Here is a 19917-nt window from a genome sequence, read left to right as displayed (position 1 = left end):
ACAAATCTTTTTAGGCTTGATTTCCACTTACTCCGTGTGAGAGACAAAATTTATTTTTTTCAATTTTTGTTCTGTTTAATTGACAGTTTGCTCTCTCACTGCTCTCACGGAGTACTTTTTGTTGAGTGGAAACCACACTTTGCGGTCCAAGCGCCTACATACTTTTTATTTCAGAAAATTGCTTTTCAGACATGGACATATAAATTGGTACGCCGAATACTACTAGTCAAGTGCGAGTTGTCCAAAAAAGCCGTTTTGCCTTTATTGAAAAGCGATTTTATGGTTGATTATCGTAGATGGATCGACCAGTAACTCAAATCGCGATGTTGCCAAGCTGGTATCGGCCTGGTTTGGTCTAGGGGGCCGACGTTGCCTAACACTTCTTTTTGCTCTATGAAATTTTGATTTTTGAAAATTTATTTAAAAATACAAAATGAAATATTTTTGACATGGTTCCTTGGGCCAAGGTATTCCGAAAGGTGTCTATTTTATGTTAAAAATAAAAAAAAACATTAATTACTTAAAAAAAAGCATTTACCGGATTTTCCAGATTTGCAAACTTTTTTGTATTGATGGGCGCCATCTTGAATTACAGCGCCATACTGCATACTGCGTACTTTTTCAAGCACTTATATTTTTCTCGTATGCAGAAATGTTCAAGGAACACAAGATTTTTTTCCCCACTCAATTCGGGTCAAAATTCAATTTTATAGAGCCGAAAGAAGTTTTAGCTGACGGCGGCTCCCTGGCCCAAACCAGGTCGATCCCAGCTTGTCAACACTGCGATTCGAGTTCTTTGCCGACCCACCTACAATAATCAACCATAAAATCGCTTTTTACATTCAATATGAGCGAAAGGACAACACCAGACTACAACAGGGTACATTCGAAGAGAGGAACTGGTCAATAAGTGTTCTCTAGTTCGGAAGTACAGGCTGTGTGGTAAAGAGTGTGATACAAATTTCTTCAATGAATCCTGCATAATCATGAAATCACTTTAAACCATTTTTGAATGAAATTTGATGTAAAAATAAGCAACATTTACCATTACACATTATCAAAATACCATTCGGTTTTTTTTAATTAATTAAGAAAATTATTTTAAGAGAAAAGTCTGACGTCAGACTAGTGCGATCGCTTATATGTAATGTAATACATACACTCATACTCTGAAATGTCAACATCGAAGTGAACACATATCGATTGTTGTCATTTCATTTCTTGTGAAACTGTTTGTTTTGAAATGAGTTTGAAATGCATTCTGAATGCATGTTTATGAAATCAGTTCTGAATGCATTTCGACCCAATTTTTTTGTACACCTGTGATGTCACTAGTTGTTCGATTATTTACATCCCAACATAAAAAAAAACGATAATATTAACAAATACATGTTCTTATGTAAACAACTACTAGTAAATGAAAATAATGACGTCGACGATTTCATAAAATTTGAACTGTTGATTTAAAATACTAATTAACATAATTGAGCGAACAAAATTTGTATTCATGGGTTTTAGGACCTGAATAACCCGAATAAAATAGATTTGGATACTCATGCATGTAGTATATTCAAACTTAAGGGCGTGATGTTAGTAATGAAATTGTCCGCATGAATAGATCAATAGATTAATGTTAGCTTACTTAGCATGTGTTCATTCCATATAAGAAAAGCACAGGTTTCCAGAGGGTACAATGTGAAAATAAAACAATCAAAATCTAACCACTGCTGACCGGTGGCGACTCGCTTGTCGAACGAATAATGCAAGATAAAATTCATTACTCTGTAGTATAGAGTCTATACGCTGAGTAACAGAGCAGCACTTTTATTTATACTTTTTATGCGAATAAATATTTTCTTCTCTGTAAATTGGCATTCAGGGTGCAATATCTTCTAGCTACGGCCCTGAGCTCTATCTGGAAATTGACCGAAACGAAAATAGGAAAATTCGTCACTTTTTTTACAATGGACAACAGTATTGTATTCGTAACTCTAGAATGGTTTTGGTGAGTAGAATTAAAGGTTGAATAGGATTCAATGAGGTAATCAGGTGGATTCTTTTTGGAATTGCGTTTCAGCGTTTCCGAAAAGCGTTTCAGATTTTGAATATAGCAAACAATCAAACCGTTAACTTTTTTGGACACGTAAATACTCAGCGACGAATGCACTTTTTTATCTCTCCAAAAATATGGAATGGACTCAACCATCATCGAATCACAAACTAACCAATTACAAACATTTCGGTTGAGCTGTCGAAATTTCGAAAACAAAATTTTTACGCGAAATGCCTTCACACAAAGGTGACATCTAAATTGAGTTGTTTTGAGGTGGAAACACACACCGAAATGAGAGACTTGTTAACGAAATGAATTGAAAGAGACCGTTACATTCTGTTTGGAAAAGAAACAGCATGCGAATAGATACCCAAATGTTACCCCAACTGAAACAAGTATATATGCAAGAAAATGTGGTTGAATGGTTGTTCCACTCTAACTGAGTCACATCTGAAGCTTTTTACACAAACACAGACACCACAGAGCTTTCCACAGAAAAAGTGTTTGTATAATTTCGTGTAAATGCAACCGAAACGAGATATTGAACATAGAGGCCACAAAGCTACTGCTACGTACATTATACACATATACACATAAATGTGTGTATACGTAACGAGTAAGAATTGTTTAATTATTAAACAATGCCTAATGAGTTTTGTGTGTACATACAGATATGTGAGGACGATAAAAAAATACGGCTCGGCATTTCTCTGTATAGGTTCGACAGGGATGGCTTTCAGCGCTTTTGATTATGAATAAAATTTGTAATTAAAATTAATTGGTTTTTCACGTATACGTATTGGGATATATAAAATTCTCGCATTGTTTTCTGTTAACTGCACGGTCGTTAATTTGAAAGTATTATTTGGCATCGGGAAATCTGGCGGTAACGGGGGTTGAGTGAGTGCGAATTAACTTTTCCACTACGGATTTTATTGGATTTCAATTGTGGCAATTGATTGATGCATCTTAAGTTTGGATGGTAGCGCTGCAAGAGCGAAGGAAATCTTAGGCGTATCTAAAGGAAAGCGAGGAAGAAGAAGAAGATTGAAAAAGAAAAACAAAATGTTTTTGAAAAAAAAATTCACACAAGGAAATTTGCGTCACACTGATTCGGCAGATGACTCGGTTTTCTGTCGTTTAAATTCTTTGAGTACATTTTTTAACCATTTTCCTAACAATAGGATCCTCAACATCTGCCACTTGTGACGCAAATAAATTTTTGTAAAATTTTCTTTCACAAATTTTTTGAGTTAATTTTTTGTTGATATAACTTTTGCTTCACATTCAGTCCGGTGGTTCAGATCGTTGACCGCTTGCTTCATACGCAAGAGGTCTCGGGTTCGAATCTCATCAGAGCGCGTATAACAAAAATTTTATTTCCAAATTTCAATTTGATTTCTCATACTTTGCACTCTTCAATTTCAGAAATTTAACTAATTTTCATACAAAAACCAAAATTTTAAAATTCAAAATATCTCAGCCAAATTGTAACCTACTTCAACATGTGATAGCTCGTTGAACTCGTATAGATTCTAAATATGTTTGGGGGTCATTGAAGTTAAGGGGGAGAAGTTAAGAAGTTGCTGTAAATATGCTCCGCTGTAACCAAAAAAAAATTTTTTTAAACATTTTTGGACATGCATCACGCCCACTTGCGTAAAAATTGTTATGCGAATCAATCAAAAAAAAATACTGTCACTGCGCAGTGAACTTTTTTTTAGCATTTTCTTTTAATAAAGCCATAGAATAATTATTTTTCACGTAAAACCCTTAACCCTTAAAATCTCCTGACGGTCCTTTACTTTGCTGTTGAAATTGATACGGATAGTAAGGCTGTGGATACATGCAATCCGGACATCTTCCAGCCTCACCTGCTTGTCCTCTTGGACCTTGGGGACCTAAAAAAAGGCATAGACGATCAAGCGTCACTAATTTCTAATCTAATTCGAGGAGCATATTTACCCGGCCTTCCTGTGTCACCTTTGTCGCCATGCCTTCCGGGAGCACCATCATACCCAGGTGGACCTGGAATGTTAACAAAATCCCAGATAAACGCGATTTTCCTGTCAGTTTAAAAAATATTCTACTAACCTTGAATGCCCTGTGGTCCTGGTGGTCCTTCGATACCTTCGCCCGTTTCTCCACGATCTCCTTTCTCTCCGCGTTCACCTTGTGGTCCCGTTGGGCCTGTTAGACCTGGATGACCTAATTTTTTTTTGCATAAATTGTTTTTGCAATGAATTGACGAAGAGATGAAGTCATCTGATATATCCGTATAAGAATCGTGTCAATTTACCTTGTGGTCCTGGCATTCCCACGTAGCCCATTACACCTTGACGACCTGGCTCACCTGATTATATAATTGAAAATGCTTGAACTCCTTATCAAATTTATCATTTGAGAAGACAAATTCTAAATTTTGATCTTGTCTTCTTAAATGAGAGGATTTTTAGAATTACAGAGAACAATGTACCCAACAAGGATGGGCTCAGTGTTTGGAATGACGTGCTTTGACATTTTTATGATTCGAAGTAATTTTAACGAATTAAGTAAGAAGTAGTGGTGAGCAAAGATCATAGATCACAAACAATTCGAAAAGAACATCATTTTCTAACACTTCAGTATTGCCTTACCTGGTGGTCCAGGCGGTCCTTGTGCTCCTGGATTATTTGATTTACATTTTCCCGGAGGACCAGGAGGACCGACTAAAGTGTCTGCGAGAGCGGCTAATTGTTCTAATGAAATGTTGCGTCACTTCTAATTCGATCAGAAAACATTTGTGTCAAACCTGCCACAACTACAGCGCAAATATTTCTTATGTCGCCTTCATTAAGTCCATTGCCATTACCATCGCTTACAACAGGTCCTGGCGGTCCCGCTGGACCTCTTTCTCCATCTCTACCAGGTAATCCAGGCAAACCCTGATAAAAAGATGTTAACCAATTTTACTACGATTCAAATTGAAATTTAAATACATCTGTTCCATTATGGCCAGGAGGTCCCTGTGGACAAACAGGACATTCTTCTTCATAAGGGATTCCATCTGGTCGACGTCCGGTCGACGCTGGAGCTACATAGCTTTCCTATAAAATGTGCTTAATCTTACTAGTTTCGAAAATAGAAACAGGGCAACATATAGCATACCGGAATTTCGTTGCAGTTTTGTCTGGTTGGTCGAGTTGGATCACAGCTTAAGACCATCCATTGCAAGTCGATCTAAAAATGAGTGGTTCAGTGCAAATTTTTTGCCGAAGTGAAGACTCGCAAGACCGATATTACAGATAGTCCAGTCCCTTGTGTCGCAAAAAGGTTTTTTTTTTCTTTTTTTCTTTATTTCATGCGATGGAGCATGAAAAACTGTGTCGGAACTAAATTTTTCCCCAACGAACATTCGAACGGCACTGACTCTAGCTTTCCATAAAAAAACTCATTTAATGAAATCGGTTTAGAATCGACGGTGTGAGGTAACCTCAAAGTTTAGCAATTTTTCGTGTCAAACCCTAAATCAACGCCATTTTGTCTCACAAGGAAAAAAATATGTTCCGCGAAATGTCAAATCAAACTTCAAAGCAAAAAAATTATTTCAGAAAATGTTGTCTCGTTCAGGAGGCATTCGACTCTGAATTTTTTTTAATTTTCAAATAAATCGATTTTTTGAATTTTTCCCAGATAAAATGTTCCACAGTTTTTCATGCTTATGAGGCAAACAAAAAATGTAAAAAATCTGCAGCGAGCGGATTGACACAAGGGACTGGACTAAGACTAACATTTTCGTAATCTATCGTAGACTGTCGTAATGTATGGGTCAACGAGTCAACGTATTAAAATACTTTTCATTCAACGTTAATGAATTGTCGAGTTCAATGCGATGGCATGCAATGCGCTTAAGATTGTACTAGAAAATGTCTAACTCACTAAAGGCGACGACTGAAATGAAACAATGGTTATAAAGCGACAATTAAATACTGGAACTAAATTGAGCATGGAATCAAAATACAGTCTTTTCGTAATAATCACATACGGGAACAGTTTCCTCAGCCATATCTCTGTGTGTTTTCATCATTTGCGACACATACAAATGACCTCCTCTTGTATCGAATCGGCCTCTGGCCTCCAGTGGCTCCACATAATCACCGTGCACGCCAACAACCTGTTTGCAATCGACCCAGAGTCGGGCTTCATTTGGCGTAACACCAAGCATGACTTTGTGCCAGGACTCGTCAAATAATCGTTTATGTTGAAAGAATACATTCTGCAGACGGCCGTTTGCATCTGGTAATGCTAGCCCTAATGTTTCCTGCTCTGGATACATTGTTACAGCTAGCTGAGATTCTTCATAGTAATTTGTGACATGAAATAGGTACCACGGCGCCGTTGGCGGTTGTCGTGCTCGGAAAGCACACTCGAACGAAAACTGGTGTGGAATACCTTTCGTAATGCGGCTATTATGAGACGAGTTATTCAGCAAACACTAAAGGAGCTAGAGTACCTCGAGGAAATGCTTCGAATGAACGTAAAGTCAAATTAGACTGACGCTGCAAGCGATAAGCTCGCTGTATGCCATTCGATCCGGCAACTTCGGTAATGCCCTCATACAGACTTTCGGATTGGTCCAGTCGAAATTCTCGAATCAGATCAAATGTGTTCAGGTCAGCATCACCAGGCTGCCATTGACCGCAGGGACTTCTGTTTTGATATTCATTGGCATTGTTTTCTGTTGGAAGTTTAAGTTTTATAGTCTTGCAACTGAACAAAACATCGTTTGTAATGGACACTCACGACAAAGTCCTAGCGTTAAGGAAGCAGATAGTGTGAGTAGTCTGAAAACAAATTTGATATGAGTTTGTAGCGATTGTAATTTCACTATTTTATCGACATGCAAAATATTTAAGGTTTTGATTTGATTTCGGCTTAAAGCTATGTGTACTGTTGGTCGTGAATTCCGAACAGTTATTTTCCTGGATACTCAGGAACACACCATTTTTGATTATTTTGCGAAAATCTCGATGGGAAAACTACGCGAGCAAACTCTGTCCCATTTACTTCCATTGGCGTACGATTTCCTATATTTGGTCACCAATAGCAAATAGCACCTGTCCCAGTATTTGCTCTCGTAGTTTGCCCATCGGTAAATCAGCAATATTATAGTTTAGTGGGTTGTGTTACCCACGCAACTGTATCTACGTGACCTTCCCAAAAGTATACACTGTATTACTACACGTATGCGCCATGTACCTACACTGCTAATTATACAGTTCGTTATTATGTTCAGACAAAAGAGCAAGGTTTTCGTAAGTTTCTATGAACTTTAGGCTTCTTTTCTAATAATTGAGACACTTGAAGCCTGCCGGCATGTCACACAAACAAAAATTGTGTCCATGTACGCGATAGCCGAACTTCGAAGATGAAGCGACATAAGGGCTAGACATAAGGTATCCGACTTTTAAGCAAATCTTTGACGGAATTCAACTGTTTCTTGCCTCTTTGTGATATCGTATGAGGAAGAATCGTATGCTCTGGACATTATCACACACGATAATTATTATTAACTTCGGCTTCACATCTAATGCGACAATATAACTTCATACTATCAAATAACAATCAGATGCGAAAAAGCTAATAATGTCGGTTCAACCCCACCCGCGCATCAGATATGGAACTGAATTGTGTTGTCACTGTGTGGTTTCAAAACTTAACCGCACATAGAATTAGAATATCTAATTGTCCTTTTTCGAGTGGTCGTGCGAATTCTACAGATCCTAGGTGACGCGATTCCTGTGAGGAAACTACTTTTCGGAAAAACATCGTCACATATTTTCCTGATATTTAATTCACTTTAAATTTTTCGCAAAAGTATTTGGGAAAATCCATGAAAATGGTCGGAAAATTCAAGAAAATACGTGAAAATATTTTCACAAAAATAGTAGGATAAGCTTACCAATCCTCGGACAAAAATGAGTACTCGGACACCTATTCTTCCCTTTGACAACATAAAATGCACCTAACGTATCACGTTCACTATGATTAAAAATGTATGGAAATGTGATTAAAAAACGTTAAATGTAACTTTGTGCTTTGTGTGTTAACAGATAACTTGAGTAAATCTCAACGGATTTTCAAATAGCTATTTTCATAATAAGGTAGTAAATGGAAGTGTTTTGCGCACTAGATGTGAGATTGCCGATACGAGCGAAGCGAGTTCGGCAACATATCGTGTGCGCAAAACCCTCCCATTTACTTCCGTGTTAGGAACATGGTTTTATCTACAGTAATGTCATAATCACAATTAAAAACTAATTTAAACGAGCCATCAGAACAGTCGGAGCGTTTGCTGCGACTGAGCCCCGTACAAACCCGTATATCTATTGCGTACGTGACCCTAGTGCGTCTGTCACCCTACTTTGACCGTAAGCCTATGCGCCGGTTAAAGTAGTTAAAGTAAAATTATTATGTAATGTGTACATCTTAGAAATTGCGCATAGCGCAATTACGAAGCCCCGTACGACGTTCCTTTCAAATAAAACAAAAATTTCAAATAGCCCTAAAATTTTAATTTATTGAGTATAAATACACATAGGGCCTAGTATCGGCCTCAGTCATAGGATCCAAATATATTTTTTTTCAACTACATTCTATTCGGCCTTTGATTACCTTCCAAATGAAACAAAAAATACGAAAAACGGATGAAATTTGCTCGAGTTATATGTAAAATACACATAGGGCCCTAGTAGCGGCCTTAGTCCGAGGACCCAAATTTAATTTTTTTTCAACAACATTCTATTCGGCCTTTGATTACCTTCCAAATGAAACAAAAATTACGAAAAACGGATGAAATTTGCTCGAGTTATATGTAAAATACACATAGGGTCCTAGTAACGGCCTTAGTCCAAGGAACCAAATTTAATTTTTTTTCAACAACATTCTATTCGGCCTTTGATTACCTTCCAAATGAAACAAAAATTACGAAAAACGGATGAAATTTGCTCGAGTTATATGTAAAATACACATAGGGCCCTAGTAACGGCCTTAGTCCAAGGACCCAAATTTATTTTTTTTTTCACCAACATTCTATTCGGTGTTCGATTATCTTTCAAATGAAACAAAAATTACGAAAAACGGATGAAATTTACTCGAGTTGTATGTAAAATACGCATAGGGCCCTAGTAGCGGCCTTAGTCCGAGGACCCAAATTTATTTTTTTTTTCAACAACATTCTATTCGGTGTTCGATTATCTTTCAAATGAAACAAAAACTACGAAAAACGGATGAAATTTACTCGAGTTGTATGTAAAATACGCATAGGGCCCTAGTAGCGGCCTTAGTCCGAGGACCCAAATTTAATTTTTTTTATACAACATTCTATTCGGCCTTTGATTACCTTCCAAATGACACAAAAATTACGAAAAACGAATGAAATTTGCTCGAGTTCTATGTAAAATACACATAGGGCCCTAGTAGCTTTTCACTTCTAAGGCCCTAATTCACGGTCCACTCACCCGATTTTAAAAAACTGTTTTTTCCTGGATTGGTATTGATAATACCTATCATTTGCCGTGTCATTTACATTTCCATCGTTTATTTTGCCATAAATATCACCAAAAGACCTTAAATCACTTAGGTGGCCCTAACTCACGAAGGGCCGACCCGAATATGCCCATCTTCGAACTTAGCCTCACTATTTTGACTATCTTTCAGGGAATTTTTTTTTTTGAAATCTGATTTGATTTACTCAAGATATCGACGTGACGGACAGACGGACAGACGGACAGACGGACAGACGGACAGACGGCCCAAATTTTTATTGCGGATTCGTCATCTATGAACATAGGCAAACACTTTGCCCTTACCGTCTGCTTCGAATTCCATCAATTACACACGGCATCGTAATCCTATAAGCCCCTTCGTACTTCGTACGGGGCTAAAAATCGAACTGAAACATCAACACACCATGACACCGTCAAATATTCATACATATTCCCCACAAACAAATCTAGTACATACACTGTCAAGAATCTGCCAATTTTCAATGAATAAATGTTAAATTATCGAAGTTAACCGTGCGCAAATGAAACATTAGCGAAATTTTCAGTTCATAAATTGACGTTCTGAGAATGACGTGTTTAAATCTAGCTCATTTAGATTCTAAAAGTGTCACCAAATTGTCAATATTATGACATTACAAGAGACAAAACTTTTTTTTTGATCGGTGAAATATTGAAATCCTCAGGTCAAGTTCGAAAATTGGTGGTATCGGCGAAACCGTCGGTATTTCTCAAAAGAAGACTTTGCAACCAAGATATTACAATAAAAGAGTAATTCTCAACCGATTAAAAAACAAGCCGTCAGAACAGTCGGAGCGTTTGCTTCGACTGAGCCCCGTACATTTCGTAATCCTATTTCGTCCGTAGCTATAATACGTCCCGTAGCCCTAATACGTCCGTAGCTCTAATACGTCTTCAACCCTCTTATGTGTCCGTTATCAAAATACTTCCGTAACCCTATTGCGTACTTGCAATTATTAGGACATTATTTCAGGAACCCAATTTTTTTTTGACAATTTTCGGTATTCAATTACCTCTCATCTGAAATAAAAACTAGCAAAATCGGATGAGATTTACATACTCGATTTATGTGCAAGAGACACTTAGGGCCGAATAGCAGCTTTCAGGGCCTATTATTTGGGAATCGATTTTGGGAATATTTAGGAATTTTGGGAATATTTGAGAATATTTGGGAATATTTGGGAATTTTTGGAAATATTTGGGAATTTTTGGGAATATTTAGGAATTAATTCCAAAAAATTAATCCTTTTGAATATATTCTGCCAAAATGTTAGGTTTCTTTTTTTGTATTGTTATCAACCAGGCTTTATGAGTCGTGTCTAAATGCCACTGACATTTAATGACATACATCAGAAGTTTTTTTTTGAGTTTTTTTGAATTTCGACTGACCGAAATCAGCCCCATTTTTTTCGGAACTTTCTTATATGTAGTGGTAGTATATAAGAAAGTCCCGGAAAAAAAACGCTGATTTCGGTCAGTCGAAATTCAAAAGAAAGCTAAGAGTAGCTGTTCACGAGTGACTTAGGAATATACAGCGACATTACAGCAGGTATTTTCTATCGTATACATTTCTTCAATCTTCTACTTCCCAAATATTCCCAAAAATTCCCAAAAATTCCCAAATATTTCCAAATATTCCCAAATATTCCCAAAAATTCCCAAATATTCCCAAAAATTCTCAAATATTCCCAAATATTCCCAAATATTCCCAAAAATTCCCAAATATTCTCAAATATTTCCAAATATTCCAAAAAATTTGGAACCTCGGACGTAATGTGCTTGACGTGATTAGGCAATGTCAATGCATATTCCTTATGAACAAGTGTTATTTTCATTGCACTTAACACTTAAATCTTTTGGGGTTCCTCCATCGGCTTAAAACAGGTCATTTTGTGTATTAAAAAGTTTATAAGGATAATATCCACTGATCGTTCAAATATTTAAAGGGTAGTTCCTGAGTGAAAAGACATCTGCGTCTCTACAGACGACTTCTTCACTTCAGTTCAATATTTGGGAATTTTTGGGAATATTTGGGAATATTTGGGAATTTTGGGAATTAATTCCCAAATAATAGGCCCTGGCAGCTTTAGCCCAATGACCTAATTCTAGAACTTTTTTCACAACACGCTATTCGGTGTGCAAGTACCTGACAGATAAAACAAATATAAGAGAAATCGGATGAATTTTCCTTCATTTTTACCGATGTATATCGTTTTTATTAAAATCCAATATGGCCGCCGGCAGCCGTTTTGTTAAGAGACCGGAAATAGTACGACCGCTTTGCATTCGTTAATACCTTTCAAACAAAAAAAAATCATGAAATTCGGTCAATTCGGTCACTCCAAGAGACCTAGCTAACGCTATGGTGAATCGAATTTCATCAACTTTTTTCCCCTGTTTGGTACAGTCAATACCTATCTAATAAAGCAAAAATAATCGAAATCTGTTCAAATTTAGCTGACCTATGTGAGAAAACTGCTTGGCGCCCTTTGCCTGGTTCACACCAAGGGCTCTAACTCACGAGTCGGTCATCCGAATTTTAAAAACTTTTTTTTTGCCGATTAGTATTGTAAATACCTTTCGTTTGACGTATCACTTACAACTGTAGCATTTAAATGTCCAGAGATATCATTGAAAAACCCTCATTCGCTTATGGGCCCCAGCTCGGTTAATCACATCAATAAAAAAGAGTGGTTTCCCACTCGGAAATTTCTGAGGTTAGGTACCAAGATTGATTATTTTGCTCTGAAGATCTAGCTGATGTTGCCAACCGAATTTTTGTACCTATTTCAACAGTATGTGACGTTGCCTTGTAAACAAAAACGGATAAGTAGAACTAAAATTAACGAGTTAATTCACACAAGTTTAGGTTTTATTGAAAGGTGTTGAGAAATTTCGCGCCGTGTCATTCACAATAACGCACAAAATGACATCTTCCTTATACAAAATGTGCCATTTTGTCAATTATTGTGAACGACGCGGCGCGAAAGTCCTAACAGCCGTATTACTATTGAGATTTTCAGACAGTCAATTGATCTGACACACCCAACCGGTGGGACCTAGTTATTTCATTTTTTTTTTGACGACTCATTCTTGTCCGATGATTGGTACAAAAACCATACCTGATCTTTGTTTGTCTTTCAACAACCAACTGTAGCACAAATACTTCATTAAATTGACTGAAAGTCAGGGGTATTATGGATGATAAACACTCTAAAATGTTTGTCACACAATGTTCACTAGTATGATCGAAGATGCATGAATGCATGACCAACAACCTTAAATACGTGAAATTGTTTGTTACACTTTGTTCATTCCTTGATAACGCGATAGCTTCTATAATTTTCAACGGATTTCCAACAACGGTTTTTTATTAGACGAAGAATTAAGATCCTGAGGTTAGTCTCGCAGACGCAGACTTATGATTTTGACGAGTAGGAAGTTTGTAAAATTCTACTAGCCACGAAATCAAGGTTTAAACGGAGGTTTAAATAATTATGTTGTGAGTAGAATGGCTCTCCTCACCACCAAAATGAGTTTAACTAATTGAGACCCATAAATAACAGGAATACATAAAATTTGTATCGAACTCTTCGTTTAATTTTCACTGTTTCTACCAACCCAAGATACACTCTTGCCATGTTGTTCGGTTCAACTTGTTCACTATAAATCTGATTATTGTGTCGATTGCAGCAATGCCATATCGCTTATAAATTCTAGCACACAATGTTTAGTATGTCCCAATCTTCTGAGTACCGAATCGAAACTAAAATTTATTGATTCTTCTTTCATCGAAAGACTATCCAAAAAAATTGATTCGTTGATCACAATTTAATTGAATGTCTGATGGTGATACCATTATACAGCCGAAATAATAATAATTCCCTTGACTGAAAGTTAAGGGTCTTATGCCAGAATGTTGATTATAGCCTTAATCGAAAAAGATTACTTTGATGAAATTTGATTTGGTTGGCTAACAAATTTGATAGTTGACTAACACCTTGATAGTTCTCTTGACTGAAAGTCATGGGAATTACGGATAAGAAACACTCTTAAATGTGTGTAACCCAATGTTCGCTGCTAAAATATACTTTGTCACACTTTGTTCATTAATTGATAATAAGATAACTTGACCAATCCTCAACTCATTTCCAACTTTTTTTTAATTCGACAGTGATTTAAATTCCTGAGGTTAAGTTCGAAGATGGGCTATATCAAATTAAACAATTTATGATAAAGTAAGACAAAGAGCTGCTTTGAGCACGAACAATCTATGATGTTTTTGTTAGAATTACAAAAATCTATCATGTCCGGAGCGATAGCGGAGGACTTGACGCAGTCTAACATCCAAAAAAAGAACGAAGAATTTTTTTGAGACGCGGCAACTATGTATAGCCGAACATTTCAGTTTCTGTCCTTTAGACTTTATCATATTCTCGCTTCAAATACGAGTAAAACGAGCTATCACTCGACTATGTAGGTTTAAAATTGCCGGAGATATATCGTTTTGAAGTCGGTCACTTTTCATACAAAATACACCAAATTGACTTTTCCCAAACAATCAAAATCTTTCAACTTACTCTGTATGTTTCTATCTATCTATCTATCTATCTATCTATCGACGGTCGATCTCGGAAACTAGTCAGCCAATCTCCATGAAATTTTGCAGGAGCCTCAGGGTGGGCAAAAAATAAAAATGTGATACGCCATTACCCCAGGAAAAACCAGAATTTTGTTTTATTGGCCTCGAAGTGGTTTATTTAAAAAATATTTAGAAAAATTGGTGCAGATCCGGTTGAGCTAGAGTGGTCAGAGTGACCAAATTTTGAGCTACTCGAGCGTAGGATGAAAGGACTAATATTTTTGCGATTATGAGAGATAGAGAGTTACTTACTCCGTCAAAGTCTCAGAGTTTTACGAGTAGAACAGATTGGCAGGCATATGTGAACAATGGCATATGCAAAAAAATGTCAAAAATTGGAAATGGGTTGGTCAATTAGGGGTTTAGAGCTATTTCTTGAATGGTTGCAGATAGAGTTACTTTCTTCGTCAAATTTTCGAATTTCGTCAAATTTTCAATTTTCGTCAAATTTTCAATTTTCGTCAAATTTTCAATTTTCGTCAAATTTTCAATTTTCATCAAATTTTCGATTTTCGTCAAATTTTCAATTTTCGTTAAATTTTTGAATTTCGTCAAATTTGAATGAAAAATTGAATTTTTGTGTAACGAAGCTGAAAGCGTCAACTCTAGCGATATCATTTATTTTAGAAATTGTACTTCATAGACTGCGTCACACTTTTCTCGAAGAGATTTTTGTTGGGATTGAGAAAATAGTCAGTCAGTCACCAAAAACATTCTTGAAATAAACAGCGTCAGACGAACAAAAATAGTTACATCTTAAAGAAGATCTCAAAATCAATTGGGTTGGGATATGTGCCAGCTGAATAAAAAATTCGACAAATATGAAATAGTAATTTATGCAACTAGTTGCGACATAATTTGTTGCGACATCGTGTGACAGAAACTACCACTTTCGCAACGTGTTGCATACAAAGTTTTCTGCAACAAGCTGCGAAAAATGAACTTTTGAAATGTGAAACATAACTCTACCTTAACATACATTCTATTGTATCAACGAAATATTGTATGAACGATCAAGTAGACTGCTATAATGTACGCTTCAAATATTGGTTAAGGCAGGACAATTTCCCGAAAATAAATGGAAAATTTAATCACAAAAATTCACCGAAAAATTCAAAGCAACTCAGCCCAACTCAATTCTAGCCCATAACCGATCGATTCCGAGCGACTCTTTCTGAAAAATAACTACAAAAATACATTTTCCTCATAGTCGGGAAGCCTCTTTGACTCTAGGGAAATGGTGGAGCGATGCAGAGTGAACACAGTCTATCTTTAAAACATTGCTAGGCACGCCAGAATTACATACATTTTGATTCTGTTGCAATTTAACAGATTGAAGAGGTTTTGCGATCATCTTTATATTGAATATTTCACCTACGGCGTAGTATAGATCGGTCAAAAACCCTTAAAAAGGTAAAAAGTAATGCAATTCCTTGTGTATACTTCCAAAACAACTGATATCGTTGTAGGTGACGCTTTCTGTACCTGTACGCATAAATTGTAAAACAAAAATTTGACCGAAAAAATTCTAGAGCTCAGCTATGCGAAAAATGTGTGAAAATAGATATTTTTCGAAAAGAGTGGCTCGGAATCGATCGGTTATGGGCTAGAATTGTCCCCCAGACACGTTACTAATAAAAAAACTACTTTGGACCTGAATTTGGTTCAAATTTACTCTTTAAACTCTCCGTAAAGGTCAATTTTTTTTAAATGGTCCGCAATTCCTGCAACATCAAACTTCTGTGGTGAAATTTTGATATGTGATGGTGGCTGAAGCCAGCTACCATAATATGTAGACGGCCCATCAGAACAATGATGTTGTAGAGATTCCGTTCTATTTGAAAGTTGAGCATACTTTGAATTATGGCTGGGCATGGGTGGTGAGTGCGACGTCAGAGTGGGCTCAAACTGTCGGCCGTGGTTGGGCCAACAATCCCACAAAGTTTCAACTTATTGTGTTGCTCCTTCCTCAAGTAAATGCTAAAAAAATGTTTTGACCACCCTCTGACATCATATGACATTTAGACACATTACACTCAAAATGGATTTTTTTGAAGAAAAATGGCAGACACCCCTTCGCTAGAATTGAACGACGAATCGAATGAGCTATAACTCAATAATATCGGGGATAGCTTGTTTCAAAAATTGAAAATTTGGCTGACGAATTGGCGAATTGACTCTTAAGATGCTTTGGATAGAATGAAAAATAAGCTGTTCAAAATTACATTGGAAAAATTGTCAGACAAGGAACCTGACCCGCCCAAAAGGTGGGACCTAGTAAAAAAAAACATTTAAAATATCGCCCGAAATAGTTAAATTTGATCGTTTATTTTTCAATTGAGCAGACCAACATATTCATTTTATGTGGTAAGCAGAAGAATGGGAGTTTTAATTTTCTTTATTAAACAACATCAAGGGAACAATTTATGACCCATATGAGACAACCATATCAATAAATTTTGATGTTGAAAATCGTTAAAACATTATGCATCGAACGTGGAATAGCTGTGAAAACAAGTAGTGAAAGAAGTAGCGATTTTTGTGACGCATATGGTACGATTTTAAATATAACGTGCGTTGTAAATGACATTTAATGTCCGGGAACGCGCCTCTTACCTTCTTACCTCAAGCAAAATAAATTCACTGAATTAGGTGGAGGTCATGCAGATGCAGATAATTCACCACGAGATACAAATTAAATTTTGGTGAATTTGTTTGTATGAAAAGATGTGTTCCCGCGTAATGGATTTTGGAAGTTGCTATGGTCAAAACCGCAAAAATCAACGATGACAGAAAGCAGGTCCTGCCGACAGCGTCAATCATTGACAGTCCTGTGAAGTAGTGCTAAAATCCATAACCTATAAAATGGCGATATGCGTGACCTCCCCAAAGTTTACAGTCTTGCTGAATGGTTCCAAAAAATGATAGACTTTATGTTGAATTTCTCAGGAATTTAACAGTAGATTATTCACCTCTGTTTATTTAGACAAGTGTCTAAATAAACATGTGGACAGAGGTGAATACGCTATCTTATCTACCTAGGCGAAATATTCCGCCTTCTTTAGGTTAGCTACAATAAGCTAGCACACAAAATAGTCAAAGTGAACTAAGTACTGTCATTAGTTTCGCCAACTGAAGAGACCTGAGCGAAAACGGTGAAAACAAAATGGAGGAATGACAATTTCCCCTGAATATTCACAGTATGATTTAGACCTCTAGGTATGTTATAACATAACGTCACAACATGGCTCGAATACGATAAACTATTTTTGCGCTTTTTACAACTAGTACCGAAAAATTCAACTTTTCACCACGATTAACAAAATATTCTATTTTGTATGTGACAATGTCACATTGTGACATATTCGTATTTTTTGTTACGAGTGATGAAAAGTGATTTTTTTTGTACTAGTTGTAAAGATCATAATGAGAGATATATACGACATATATAGAAGAAAAACATAGGCCAAAAAAACCTCAGTTGGTCACCCTGATTTTAAGCTAGTATTTCTTGTTAAATTTCATAGTTAAATGAAGCTACGCAAGATGACGCTAGATTGTCCCCATACAACACTAGCTCAAAATCAGTGATACCAGCCTTGGCGTACATATCACTCTTTCATATATGTAAAAATTCCGCTTTCATCACGAGTTACGAACGACGTTTTCTGTGTCTGAGGAACATAATGAGACGAAACCACAACAATCGTAGCAATATCGTTATCAAATATCGGTTTTTTCCATATTCGATCTGTCAAAGTGACGTTTTAAACGTCAAATGAAAACAAATCGTCGAATTGATCGCAAAATCGTTGATTTGTCATTTATACAGTCAGCCATGAAATGATTTGACAGAAAACGCATGCTAGCGAAAAAAGGGCGTTCGGACAAAACAACTTTCGGACAAAATAACCCCGGACAAAATAACTACGAAACACATATTTTAAAAACAAATTGTGAATAACACCCGCTAGCAGAATATATTGCGTAGGGTCAGTGTACCAATCACCGGATATCTATGAGAAGTCGTACAGTCAACATAAACTTTGCGGGGGGTATTTTGTCCTGTAGTTATTTTCTCCGGGTTATTTTGTCCGATGTTATTTTGTCCGGAGTTATTTTGTCCTAGAGCCGATTATCCAAACTGTGTAATCTAACATTTATTTTCGCAGGAGGAAAATAGTCAACTTTCGCATGGGGTGCCTATAAAAGCATTAATATTGTTTTTATAATGCATAAAAAGTTTTCTTAGCGAATGAGAATCGCATTCGCTAAAAAAGCCTTTTTTTCAGTTGCTAACAACGTTTTTCCTATTTTGATGCTGAGATGCTGAGAAATACGACGTTGTCATACAGTCATACAATCATGCAGCCAATATTTCTTATTTGGCAGTTTATCTGTCAAATATTATGGCCATTTTAATATTGTGTGCGAGGGGCATAAATCTATACGATCCATCCGAGTATTTCATATTTGAGTCTTAAAGTGCCATCTTGGATGATGTGTTGAAAGTCAGACCAGATCAGATGTGTTGAATGTATAAACATACTAAAAAAAAACAAGTTTCATTCTCACAGTTTATTGTCGATTCTCGACGTATCATTTTGCCGAGAGGGATACAACGTTTTTGTTTGTTTTTTTATAATAATCATAATTACAATAATATTACAATAATAATAATCATAATAATTTTATATGTCTCTCCATATTTTGTTTGGTAAAAACTAAACAAACGACAAGTCAAATGAAAATAATGTTTGATTTTATCATAATATATAAATGTAGTTTGTGTATTTCAATGTCAATTTAAAGTTTTTCTTTTTTGGTTTTTGTTTTACATAAATATAATTTTAATAAAATTGAGACACTTACATTTAAAAATCGTATTTTTGTGTATTTTATTTACTTTTTTTGTTTTTTTTTTTAATTTTTACTTTTTATTGGACCAGTATTTTTTTACTCAAAATTATCAATGATTTTTAATTAAAAGTTTTTTTTTCCATTTTTTTTAATGGTAAATGTCTCTTAAAAATCTGATTAAATGTACAATTTTAGTCATAGTTAATCATGCAAGTTGGTTTCTTTTAATATTTTTCAAATTAAATATTTTTTTTAATATTTTTAAAGTGACAATTTCGTGTTCTCGTTTTCCTATTTAATTTTTTGTTCTTTTTTATAAGTTTTTTTTATTTTAGATTTTTTTTTTACATTTTTTTAATAATAGGTTCTGGGTTCTTTTTTAATATTTTGTTTTTACATAAAATGTATACGGTTTGGAATATCAAATGGAATAATTTAACATTAAGTTTTCTCTTTTTTACAAATCATTTTTAACCAAATTAGTATTTACTGCATTTAAATCTAAGATACATCTCGTGTCCGCCCGATAAGTCACTAATTTTTAATCAATATAATCAACAATTTAGAAATGGAATCATTAACGCAGAAAAAGAAGTAACGCAAAATATTCTCCATCACAACGTATCAATATCCTTGGATATGCACAAACATAATTCACCTCCTCTTTCTTTACAACCATACGCGATTTACAAACCGATGATAAGTATCCTAACGCATGCAAAAAGTTTTTTTCCTAACGAATAAGAGGTCTCCCGAGCCGGAGGCGAGTTCTAAAATTAAACTCGCTAAAGAAGCCT

The 19917-nt window shown here is 35.8% G+C and overlaps 1 protein-coding gene across 1 annotated transcript; it reads right to left on the bottom strand.

The window, feature by feature from the left end:
* Nucleotides 1-3754: 3754 nt before the first annotated feature.
* Nucleotides 3755-13451, bottom strand: LOC119075165 (collagen alpha-1(IX) chain-like). The gene is made up of 12 exons (XM_037181558.1): nucleotides 13240-13451; nucleotides 6836-6876; nucleotides 6546-6770; nucleotides 6078-6484; nucleotides 5201-5272; nucleotides 5032-5139; nucleotides 4845-4977; nucleotides 4690-4791; nucleotides 4353-4406; nucleotides 4148-4261; nucleotides 4019-4081; nucleotides 3755-3954 (listed from the first exon to the last, which is right to left on the bottom strand). Exons 1-12 carry the CDS (start codon nucleotides 13257-13259, stop codon nucleotides 3827-3829), a joined length of 1467 nt encoding a protein of 488 aa, XP_037037453.1. The 5' UTR covers nucleotides 13260-13451; the 3' UTR covers nucleotides 3755-3826.
* Between the last annotated feature and the right edge of the window lie 6466 nt (nucleotides 13452-19917).

Source organism: Bradysia coprophila, unplaced genomic scaffold (assembly GCF_014529535.1).
Source record: "Bradysia coprophila strain Holo2 unplaced genomic scaffold, BU_Bcop_v1 contig_193, whole genome shotgun sequence".
NCBI lineage: Eukaryota > Metazoa > Arthropoda > Insecta > Diptera > Sciaridae > Bradysia > Bradysia coprophila.
This window is presented reverse-complemented; position numbering and strand designations above follow the sequence as displayed.